Source organism: Mustela putorius, unplaced genomic scaffold, assembly GCF_011764305.1.
Source record: "Mustela putorius furo isolate JIRA1106 unplaced genomic scaffold, ASM1176430v1.1 tig00000589_pilon_pilon_pilon, whole genome shotgun sequence".
NCBI classification, from domain to species: domain Eukaryota; kingdom Metazoa; phylum Chordata; class Mammalia; order Carnivora; family Mustelidae; genus Mustela; species Mustela putorius.
The window spans coordinates 3109472-3121803 of record NW_025421425.1 but is presented as its reverse complement, the minus strand read 5'-3'; the positions used below and the strand labels follow the sequence as shown (position 1 = coordinate 3121803).

At 47.9% G+C, this 12332-nt stretch overlaps 1 protein-coding gene across 3 annotated transcripts in view; it reads left to right on the top strand.

The window, feature by feature from the left end:
• Positions 1 to 12332, top strand: part of CTNND2 (catenin delta 2) — a 900906-nt gene that overhangs the window by 758885 nt on the left and 129689 nt on the right. For all 3 annotated transcript variants that reach the window (XM_045082021.1, XM_045082022.1, XM_045082023.1), the window contains one exon: positions 11950 to 12067. In XM_045082021.1, the coding sequence (XP_044937956.1) occupies positions 11950 to 12067 (118 nt within the window). The remainder of the gene's footprint in view (positions 1 to 11949; positions 12068 to 12332) is intronic.

The following is a 12332-nucleotide window of genomic DNA, read 5'->3' as shown; positions in this document are numbered from 1 at the left end:
AGAGGGTGGGTGGGGTGTGTGCGTGTAGGGACCACTGCTCCAAGGGCCCCTCGGGAGCCGAGTTCACGGCCAGCCTGGTAGGTAGTTGGTCTTTAGGCCACTGAAGTGTTCTGTCCCTGCAACTCAACAAAGCAATTACCAAGCCATCACTGTCTGGATTTATAAAGAAATAGCCCTCCTTGAGAGAAGACAAGAAGGTGCATAGCAGGAATCCTCAAGCAAGACTGTGCTAATTTTTTTTAAAAGGGGGGAAGGGGTTTTATTTCTTTGGAAATTGTTCTGACTTGGCTGTGATAAAGTGCCCGCTAAGGAAACCCATATGTGTAAAAAGAACTCAAGAGCTTTTCAGGTAAATTCAGCTTTGTTATTTGTACCCAATCAAAACGTTCAGAGGTGTGGCTCATCCTAAAACAGGGTCCCTCAGTTTTCGAAAGTTTGCATTAGGCCACTTTGCTTTTACCAATGACGAAACAAAACAAAGCAAACAAACCTGCATGAGGAGCTGTTTTCACAAACAAAAAGAATTCCAAAGAGGATTTTTGCTTTTACAGAAAAAATGTGAAAAGCAAAAAGAGCGTTGTGTGTTGGTTTTGCAGAGACCTGGGGTAGAGGCAGGACACCCAGAGCAGCAACAAGGGTCCCACCTAGCTCCTTCTCTGCACCACGCCCAGCATCTCCCCGTCCAGCCCCCAGAGCTTTGAACGATGTCTGTGAGCACGTGAGCATCTGGGCTTTATGTCCAAGCACTTTGTGCATCTGTTAGCCGTGTGCCCTCAGGCGTCAGGAGAGCCTAAGAGAGGAGATTTGGGGGTCTGGGATGGCCCCCAAATCGTATCCATATAAATTAATGGTAATTGCTTCTTTGCTTTACACATCCACTTGTGGGAGGTTTCCTGGGAGCCCTCTACTTTTGCACAGCAGAGGAAACCCGGACTATTCATACTGATGGGTACTTAGGGTGGGCATTTCCGATAATGCTCCAGGAATTCACTCAAATAATGAGTCCCCGCCAGAGACTTCACTCTAGCAGAGCTAGGACATCACCTGTTCCTCTCCCTTATAATCCAGCGTGCTCATTATCCCCTCCAGAATAGACTACCACCCACTGCCCGCTCTGTTCCCCGGAAGCTGTGAAGTCTTCCTATAGAAATCGGAGCCCCTTCTATAGGAAGACAGTTGGCAGGAGTGAAAGGTAGCGACCAAGCAGGAAAGCAGTCTGGTCCTAGCCGATGCCCACATATCTGGTAGCTCCCTTAGGGCTGATCAGATCAGGGAGAGGGCAAAACCAATGAAAGCAATGTACTTTGAAAAAAAAAAAAAAAAAATTTTATTTATTTACTTGGCAGAGAGCAAGATCACAAGTAGGCAGAGAGGCAGGCAGAGGGTGGGGGGAGCAGAAAGCCCAATGCAGGGCTCGAGCCCAGGACCCAGAGACCATGACCTGAGGCAAAGGCAGAGGCTTAACCCACTGAGCCACTCAGGTGCCCCGAAAGCTAATGTACTTTTGTCTCAAAACATGCATCATCACATCACACCCGTGTTTCCGATGCAGAGCATTCGGAGGTAGCTAGAGCATCGCCTGGCCCAGCGTCGTTAAGGACAGATGCTGCATGTGCCACCAGCTCACGGTGTCTCCTACACACATGCCCCGAGGAAGAATTTTGAACCTCATATAGGTAGCATTTTGGTCTTGATCAAAACAATACTTTTTTTTTGGTCATCTGGAAATACGTTCTCAAAACTTGTGTGAGTCCACGACAGATAAGCCGTTTTCCAGGGAAAGGCTGGGCTGTGAAATGCATAGACGTGTGTCAAGAAGATTTTCATTTACTCTTGAGTAAAACAAGCAAAAGGTACTGTACTAGTTTCCAACTGCTGCTGTAACAAATGACCACAAACTTAGTGACTTAGGACGACACAGACTTCATATACTATGGTTCCTGTGAGTTAGAAGTCCGACACCATCCTCACCAATTCAAGATCAAGGGGTCGGCAGGGTTGTGTTCCTCACTAATGGCTCTTGGGAGATTTGTCCAAGCTTCTTCAGGTTGTGGCCAGAACTTAATTCCTTCTGGCTGTGGGATCACAGTCCCTGTTTCCTTGTAGGCTGTCAGCTGAGAGCTAGCAGCCTCTCTCTCAGCCTTGCACATGGCCCCCTCCGGGTCACAGCCAGCCATGGGGAGTTGAATCCTTCATGCCTGAGCTCTCTCTGACTTTCCCTTCTACTGCATCGCACCAGCTCCACCCAGAGAATGCACCCTGTTCTTAATGCTCCTTGGGTCCATGGGGATCATCCAGGGGGAATCTCCCTATTGTAAAATCCATACCTTTCATGCCCTCCATGGAGTCCCTTCTTCCATTTACAGTAACCTATTCATTCATTCCAGGCATTAGGACATAAACATCTTCTGGGGGCCATTATACCAAAAGAACAGCTTATCTCTCCCAACAAGCGCTGGTGGGACAGGCATAGGATGATAATTAGAGACATGCCAGTTCCAGAAGGGGAGAAATGGAAAATAAAATAGAGAACTGGTTCCCAGTTTGGAAATCCAGCCCCGCACACCCCCGTGAGGTTTCAAGGTCAGGGATGTCTCTTCTGGCATCCATGGCTCCGCACTCAGGGTACCACATCAGAAAATGGCAACACTGGAAGAGCCTCTTGAATGACTTGAATTCACCAGGCAGGTGAGGGGAACCTTGCTTTGGTTCCCTCTTGATAGCTGGAGGTCAAAAAGCACTCAGCACCAGTCATGTGGTTTAGGCAAAGAGCATCAGGAAGATTGACCCTGGTGAAGCAGGAGTCTGTGGATTTGCTAAGCACAAGGGCTGGCTTACCGTGCCAGGCCTTAGTGAAGATGGAGATGCACATGCTGGAACTGGCAGTTGCACAGACCGCCACCTCTCCCGACGCGTCCTCCCTCTGCCCATGCCAAGAGTGGCCTGGAGCCCCCACACATCATGGATGTACTTGGTTGGTATTGACACAGGCTGTTCACTGGAAACTGCCCCTGAGCCTGTATGTGTCGTTTACATCTTGCCCTTCAAATTCAAGGTCCATTCCACTAAGTATGCATACAATGCTTTCTTGCTAAGAATTCATTACTGTACTCTGCATTCTTAAATCCAACCCATGCATGCTCTACAGATGTTAAGGAAAACAGTTGATATCCAAATTTACAGAAGTACAACCTCAGCAAAGATTTTTAACTACAACTTAAAGCTGAGCAGTAAGACTTCCATCCATCTCAGCCAAGGTTTCTTTTCTAGGCACACCCAGGCATCATTTCCAAGGGAGATTGGTTCCCATGTCTTCCTACCGCTGGTTTCACGTGGATGAGATCCTGGCACACCAGAGATGTGTCTGTTTCCCTGCCAGACTGTGAACTCTGAAGGACAAGGGCCAGGCGTTCTTTTCTTTCTATCCCAAGACTTGGCCTTGTAGAGCAGTGTCAGTACCTGGTCCAAGTGGATTGGTTTGTTGCTTTGTACTGATTGATCTGTTATCCTTTCTTCTGGTTCCATAGGGTCCATCTCACAAAACCCATAACTCCTCCAAATCTCTGTTCAATGTTACTTATTATGGCCAAAAATTAAAGATGACTTGGATGTCTTTTAATAGGCTAATCATTTCTTAAATTATAAGTTATGAAATATTTATACATGGAATATCCAAAGTCATTCTTTGAATAGAGTAAATAGGTAGGTACAGTCATGAAAAGAGGCAGAGATAGGCTTTTAAAGGATAAAAGAAGGGGTGCCTGGATGGCTCAGTCAGGTAAGCATCCAGCTCTTGGTTTTGGTTCAGGTCATGACCTCAAGATCATGAGACTAAGCTCCATGTCGAGCTCCACACTGAGCATGAAGCCTGCATGAGTTTCTCCCTCTCTCCTTGCCATACACCTGCTTCTTTCTCTCTCTCTCTTTAAAAGAAAATACGGGATAAAATCAAGCAAGGTGTCTGATGAGCCACTATGGTGAAAAGCAAAAACATACCTACACAGTTTATTTGCAGGAATAGAAAATAATTTTGAATGTTAAACCTCACAGAGTCCCTGTGATTCCCTTGGACAGAGGGGAAGAAAAGAGTGAGGATGTTCACTTTTATTCATTTATTTTCCCCATTGTTTGAATACTTTTACAATAGTTTCAGATTTTTTTTTTTAAATGAGTGATGAACATGTAAACAATGAGGTTGTCACTGTTGCCATGAAACCTTCCAGTCTCTTCTGTGCTCGCCCCTTATCCTCTCCGTGTGCCTGCCGTCCATGTTCCAGGTAGGGGGTCTCTCTCGCTCTTGTGTGGATGTCTCTGAGTGAGAAGCAGCTGGAGTGGTTGACATTTACTGCGAAGAGTCAGTGCCAGGTCCGGAGCACTGGACTGTGTTACCGCACGAGCTAGTGACTCAGACATCCCCATCCGCACATTACAGATGAGTAGACCCAGGCAAGGCGCGTGCCTTCACACCTGGGGAGCCCCAGCTATGAGACCATGGCAGGTGCACGAGAGAATCCATTTTTGTTGAAGTTATTGATTAATAAGGAAATGAGCTCTGTCTTTCTGCAGAGAAGCTATAGATGAAGAGGATGAACTCTAATGTTTTCTGTGGTGGTCACCCCTTCTCTGTGGTGGCTGCTCTGAGACTTGGCAGGGCTCACACTGTCCCCATGGACCCTGTAACCACTGACCTGGAGTGAGTGGTTGGGCTGGACATGGGTCGCTGTGTTGACCCAGCTGACTGGCCAGAAGACCCCTTCCTCCCCAACCCTGCACACTCGGCTTTCCCACATGGAAGAAGAGATCTGGGGTTTCTCGGTCAGTGATTTTGGAACCCACCCACAAGCTTTCCCAGGGATTTTTGAAGGACAGAAGAAGGCATAGTTACTATTTACCCATGGAGACAAATGTGTCTGAATCTTGAAGCTAGAGTTCTAGATTTAGGACAGCAATGTTCTGCTCAGACCAAGGGCACTGCTGATTTTGACTGGAGGTTCTTGGGATTTCGGGGTCCCAGCCTCAGAATACAATGCAAGTCCTATTCCTTTATCACAGAAAAAACAAAAACAAACAAAAACCCATGCACGTAGCATTTGTATAAAACGATATGAAATTTTGAGGATAGTATCAGGGCTTCAGAGACTCCTCCTGAATCCTCTAATGGGGCTTCCGATGAGAATCTCGGTCAGGGGTTGTCAAACTAGGGCCCATGAGCTAAACCCCACCCATGATATGATTTTGTATGGCTGTAGATAAGAGCGGGTCTTAAATTTTTAAAAGGTTCTTAAAAGAAGGAGGAGGAAGAGAAGTTACAGAGACCTATGGGATTCCCAAACCTGAAATATTCACTCTCCAGCTCCTTACAGAAAAAGTTCTCAACTCCTGATTTAGATGTGTGGATGGAAGGATCTCTTTAACATGGAATGTTTTTAGCTAAAGCAAAAGCAAGCCTACTTCATGGGAGCATGGCTTGAACATGATTGCTACTATTTCCCATTCTCATGCTTAACTCAGACCAGGTCATTTATGAGAAGCTACAGAGTTCCTTGGTCATCACGTGGTCAGGAAGTTGAGATGATGCACATTGGTGCTTTGCTTAGATTTCCCCTCACACATTTAGAGTTAGTTCCAAGATTTTCACAGTCTGCCTGTTGGGACCCTATGACAGTCGGTCTCAATGCATCGCTGCTGGAGGGGAGGTAGGTGGGGGATGGGCTAACTGGGAGATGGGCGTTAAGGAGGGGACATGCTGTGATGGGCCCTGGGTGTTGGATGCCGCTGATGAATCACTAAACTCTACCACTGAAAGTAATAACACACTCTATGTTAATTAATTGATTTTAAATTAAAATAAATGTATGCGTCGTCATGGGACATGTGCCCACCCCCACCACCCAACCCTGCCCCCGTTAGGAAGAGGAAACCTTTAGGAGTATCTGTAAGAGTTTATGGATCATGTAGCACACAGTGGACAGTTACATGGTCATTTAACAAATATTTCAATTTCCTGCTGTTGGATTTCCTGCGAAGCAAGAGGTTCTCATGCTCCAGCGTGCGGGGCGTCACCCAGAGAGCTAAGAGAGCACGCTGAGAGGGTAAGGACCTGGGCTTCTCCGTTTTAATCCAGTTGCAGAGATGATTTGGGTACCGTGGAGGTTTGAGAACTTCTGGGCTATGCACAGGTCTGGTGTTAGGGAATATACCAAAAACTAGGCCCTCAAGGAGCCCAGCTAACTTGAGCAGGCTTCTCAGCCTCCACACAGGACATCGTCCACTGGGGAGGCCTGTTTCTGAGAACCACAGCGTTCCCGGACACACAGACATTGGCCTATGTTCCCAGGTAGCCACATGGCTTCGGGAAACGGCCACTGGTCCGGAAGGAGGCAGGCAGGCCTGCGAACAGCTGGGCACCGAGCACTTCCTCATTATCCGCTCGGTTCCTACTAAGTGCTGTACAGCAGGAAGCGCGGGGCAGAAAGAAAGAAGTGATGCTGCCCGCATCGCTGGGGACCAGCCTCAAACGTCAGGCGTTGCAGGTGTCCTAGAAGCTTGTGCCTGAAACAACAAAGAGGGGGTGAAGGGCCGAGGCAGAGGTCGGACCAACTGTAGACCTTTGAGCGTGACTGCTCCAAGGCAGTGGGCCGAGATGCAGGAAGGAAAGCGTTGCTGGTGGGGGTGGCGGGTGGGGGTTGACACAGCCTCCGATCCCCAGACAGACTCTCCTTATCTGTGGTTGAGGGTACAGAGGCTCAAGCCCCTGGGAGTCCCTCATATCCCCAGACCCAGGTCTGGCACTCCTGGTCTACTCTGTGCCGTCATCCATGATGGATTCTGCCCCTCCCCCACCGGCCCTGCTGTGTTGGCATCAAGGCCTTCTTGAGTGTGTCGCTTTGTATTTCAGCTTTGACTTGGGACCACCCATATTTCTTGAAACAGTGTGAGCTCTGCTCTCTGAAAATCCTGGCAACCCCATCCCACTCCTCACACTGGTGTGTGGTCTCAGAAGCTCAGCCCAGGGCCCCAGAGACCCAACATCTGGACTCTGCTGGTGAGATGAGACTAAGTAGCCCAGGAAGCCCCAGCCCAGAGATGGGCCGGAAGGACCTAGGCGTCAAGGTGATGGGGATGGACCTGACTGGCTTTAGCTGCAACGTGGTGCAGTGCTCTCCAGTGGCTATGATCAATATCGTCAACAGTCCTAAGAAAGCTTATATCTCAGACTGGTTTAGTTTGAGATATGATACTGGCTTGAGAGACCACATGCTATTTTCAGTTGTCTTTTCTTTTTTTCTTTCTTCCCAAATTGAGTCTGACCTGAGTAATCCAGGGTGGGGACTGGAGTGGCAGAGGACCGCCACAGCATAAGAAGCTGCATTCTTTTTTTTTTTTTTTTAATTTTATTTATTTGACAGAGAGAGATCACAAGTAGGCAGAGAGGCAGGCAGAGAGAGAGAGGAGGAAGCAGGCTCCCTGCTGAGCAGAGAGCCCGATGCGGGACTCGATCCCAGGACCCTGAGATCATGACCTGAGCCGAAGGCAGCGGCTTAACCCACTGAGCCACCCAGGCGCCCCAAGAAGCTGCATTCTTGATGTAACCGACATCTGATATCATCCAAAGAGTACAGAGGGCAGAGGGAAATCCATCACAGGGATTCCAGCCCAATGGAAGAGCTGAATGCACATGTTATAACCCACTTGCCCCAGCAGCTAGCTGGGGTCGGGCACTCAGCTACCTCCTGGGTATACAAACACCAACGACACGCTCTCTGCCCTCCAGAGGTTCCCATGCAGCAAGAAGGTCACAGCTGAAATAACTCTAATCTGAAGTCAGGGGCGACCAGTAAGATTCACAGAGCAAGGGCAGTGTGGAGAAGAGAGGCTGATTTCAAGTGGAGTCGTTGCTAAAGTCCTCATCCGTGGGTCTTCTCTGCAGTTTGACTGTGTATATCCTCCCATCAGAAGTAGAGACACGTGAGATGAGGTCTTCCGTGTGCCAGGCAGCATTCATTCCTTTGAACTTAGGGAACAAGGGCCACTTGGGATCCTACGAGAGCGGCGTATATTGAATTTGTTCTTAATAAGCTCAGTGAGTGATGGAAGCTGAGAAACGAGATGTCAAACAGCACCGAAGATAGGGAAAATGAAGCAGTTTAACAAGTTACACTGGAACAGAGGAGATCGTAAGAGATTTTATATCTTTTAATTGTAAGAAGTAAAAATAAATTGTTTCTTTTTTTATCAATTAGATAAAAAGATGGTAGAAAATACTTTAGGCAGAAATTTCCAAATAACATGTAAACTGACAATTCAATCAAGATTATGAAGATCATTTCTAAGGAAAAGCGATCATACTGTCTGTGTGCTTTTTATAAATGATCTGTCAAGTATTTGTTTTAATGGTATGTTTACGTGTGGAATTTTGCTGTACCAGTTTCTCATCAGACGTCAAGAAGGGCAGAAGATGGTTTTAAGTGCAGCAGGAGGGAGGAACCTTGTAGGTTGAACACTAGCTCATCGTCACTTACTTAGGACCATAATTACAGTTAACTGTTATGGTGACCAATACACAAAGTTAGTTGGTTTTTTTAAATTTTTAACCAATGAAACATGTATAATATAGTAGATCTGTTTTGTGGGGGGAAAGGAGAAAGAGGAAACTCTCCTCCCCTTTAGAGTGTAAAGCCAGGGGTACCTTCTGATATGTTTCCTCATTCAGGAATAGTGGCTTAAAAGTGAACCCAACCCCAAAGGTTTCTGGGACATCATTGATTAAAAGACACATGCGCACCTCATTCTGTTTAAAAATATGTACTGAGCATCATCATACCGGCAGACGCTGTGGTAACTCCCTCCTTCCCTCTGTATCATAGGGGGGTGTGTATGTGTGTGTTTACTTATGTATGTTGTGTGTGTTTACACATATACGTTTGTGTGTATATGTGTGTGTGATGAGGGAGCGCGAGGCTGGCTGAAGACAAAGCAAAAGCTGGCACCTTGCAGCCCCTCTCCATCCGCTCCCCCTCAATCATATGTGTAGCATCCCTCAGGCAGCCCTGACTGCCGTGTACAATAAGCAAATAGTTAACTTGCAGAGCTCACAGTCCTGCAAGACAGGAGTCTCCCTTGGCTTACAAATGTCCTAAATATCACTAACAAAGATGGATAGCAGGATTGTGACACCCCACCAAAAAGTCTCCCAACTATCTTAATGTTAATGGCTGGTCTAAAGACAACATTGATCAAGCCGCAAGGGCAAGACCTCAGGTAGGCCTGGGACATCCTGGCACCTTGTAGGCCCTCTTCAGCATATGAAAACTCCACTGAACCCTCCATTCCCCTCACCTTCCCCCAACTCCAGGGTACATAACCTGCCATCCCTCACAGCCCGGGGCAGCAGCTCTTCCTGCCCACGGGTCCTGTCCCCGGGCTTTAATAAACCATCATTTTGCACCAAAGATGTCTCAAGAATTCTTTCTTGGTCATCGTCTCTGGACCTCAGCCCACCGAACCTCACCTAGGTTCTAGAACTTCATCATGTGTGTCCTCATTTCTCCTTCTCTACGGGGACCCTAACTTACCAGCCTTTCTCATTTCTCAGTATCTTACACATTTTTTAAAGATGTTATTGTTAAGTAACCTTGACACCCAACATGGGGCTCGAACGAACTCACAGCACCAAGACTGAGTTGCCCGCTCCACTATCGGGGCCAGTCGGGCGCCCTCAACATCCTGCACATTTTAATATAGCAGATGGGTAATAACTTTTTAATTTTGGAGGTGACTAGACTAGAATCAAACAGAATAAAGAAGACTGCTCAGATTAACATTCATAACTCGTAAAGTTGACAGAGTTGTAAGTTCCTGATTTTTCTCTCGGTTGCCCACCTGTTCATTGATTACCACTGAACATGGGCTGATCACTTCCAAGTGTGTTTGTGAACCAGGCTGCAGTCGGTCCTGACCGTTAGGCTACTCAGGAGAAAGACTGAGCACTCACCAGCCATGGAGGAGGGGTTTTAGACTGGGGTGTCCAGAGCTACTCCTAAGGCACTTTCAAGACTGAATGCCATCATTCTGTCATGGGAAACACGACCCCCTCAAAGTACGGAGGCAAGACTTAAACACACAGGCGCACGTGGCCATCCAGCATTCTTCTGCCCAAAGAGGTCTGAATTTCTGACAAGCCTATTACTCTGACAGCCTCAATGCTCGACCTGGCGAAAATCTTCTCAAGGAGGAATGGTCTAAAAAGGCTCTCTCACAAAGGCCATCCTTCCAGCATAGAACAACAGTCTTCCAGCTTCTTCCTGCGGATAGTTCTTCCTCCCTCCGCATCCTGTCAGAAATGAGGGTGGGCCCCCCCAGGGGGGGTCATAACACTTTACATAAAAATACCATCAATGTTTGCCCAGTTATATTATCTAAGGAACTGAGAAATTTTGTTTATATTTTAAGATCAGCAAATGCCAAAAATACTAATTTGAATTGAATAACCTTTCCCAGTCTTACATTCGAATGCAGAGAGATCCTATTTAAACACATCCTGCAGAACCTTCTAGATAATCGAAGAGAACATTTATGTTCGGTAGCATTTTAGCATTTAGCATTTTAGCCTTGGGCCTATTTTACTTTCATTCCTTGAAAAAAGTGGTGTGTCCACGCTGGGCGTCAACCTGAAGGCCTCGCCTTCCTCTCTTCCTGAGACCGGGGCTTTACTGCCTCGGGGCCCTCAGTGCCTCAGTGTTCTCATCCGTAAAACAGAATGAAGTGTAACTTTGAAGGACATTTTGAGAACGAGACGGGAAGACTTGTGTCTGTTACAGTGTGGGCGGGAGACTCACACTGGTCAGTGTCTCCGGCAGGCTCTGCCCAGCGCCTGGTTCTTGAGTCCAGCCACGTGGCCTCACCCAGCAGTCAGCAAAGAGCGCTGCCCTCCCCGACCCAACTCTCTCCTTGGAGCCGGGGTCCGAGCGGTAGTTCTCAACCTCAGCGTCACCAAATGGAAGCTCTCCAGCTCCGCCCAAGAGCCCACAGTGGGGCCTGGCAGTCTCCTCCAGGTGATCCCGCTACCAGCCAGGCTGGAGAGCCGTTGCCCTGCTGGGTCATTCTTGAGAGATCACGCTGGTCTCTAAATTCCTTCAACCCCTTTGCACCTTCTCTTAACTCACCTCCAACATCCCTCCAACAGGCTGTGTTTTCTGTGAGTGACTGCAGAAGTTCTCTACCTGAGCCAAATCCTACCCCTGGGTAGGAGAGGGAAAACGTGCTCTCAGGTGGCGGGGGTCACTAAAAGCACCCCACCCTTGACGAGGCTTGTCTCATGTCTTCTGTAGGGGTAGGAGATCTCTCTGCTTCCCCACTGCATCTTCCCTGACCGTCCCCGGCTTCTGTTGGCTTAAGCTCAACGTCCACTGGTATAGGAAGGATCGTGGGCCACTCCCGCCCATCAAAGGCGCTATGGGCATCCCATTGTTTAAATTTTCACAGAAAACCCTCCTTATGTTCTTAGAATAAAATCCTAGACGTTTACTGCTGGCGGGACTGAGGTAGGTGTATTGAGGCAGGTGAAGTCAGATCGCTAAAATATTCCAGTAAGTTGGGAAGTCTGACTCTGGAAAACAGTCTTTCACATTTCTCAAAGAAGAAGGCTTTGAGTCAAAGAGTTTCTGGTTTCCCTCTTCCACTGTCAGTGGAGTAAACCTTGAAGAATTTCTAAGAGTCTCCATCCTCCTTGGTCACGGGACCATCCTAGATCACACATTCGGGAGTCTGTCTCCCCCTGTCGCTAGCTGTACGGCAGATGCCCGAGATTCAGCCGGTTCCAGGGTGCATTGGTGCCAGCCAGCCATCCTCGTTCATGCTGTGTTCTTGGTTAAACATGGAGGCAGGAGTGGAAGAAGGTTTCCTGGGGGACCCCCGCGGAGGTCGCTGACGCTGCTGTTTGCTTTGCAGGAATGTTAGCTCAGCCGGAGAGGAGGCCCGCAGGAGGATGCGGGAATGTGACGGGCTCACAGACGCGCTGCTCTACGTGATCCAGTCCGCGCTGGGGAGCAGCGAGATCGACAGCAAGGTTTGTTGTGTTTGCATAGATTGAACATCTTAGAGACTAAAGATGCCCAAGGGACTAAGCAATGGCTAACAACAGCGGAGAGCTAATGCTGTGCTTAATGCCTTCACTCTCCCCATAGGAATCCAGCGTTTTCTGGATGACTTCTAATCCTAGCCTAGAATTAGACACCTACATCTCAATTAATAATGAATAGGAGCATGGATTGTTCTGAGCTCCTCCAACCAGATGAGTGTGTAAACATTTGCACACCACATTATCCACTGTG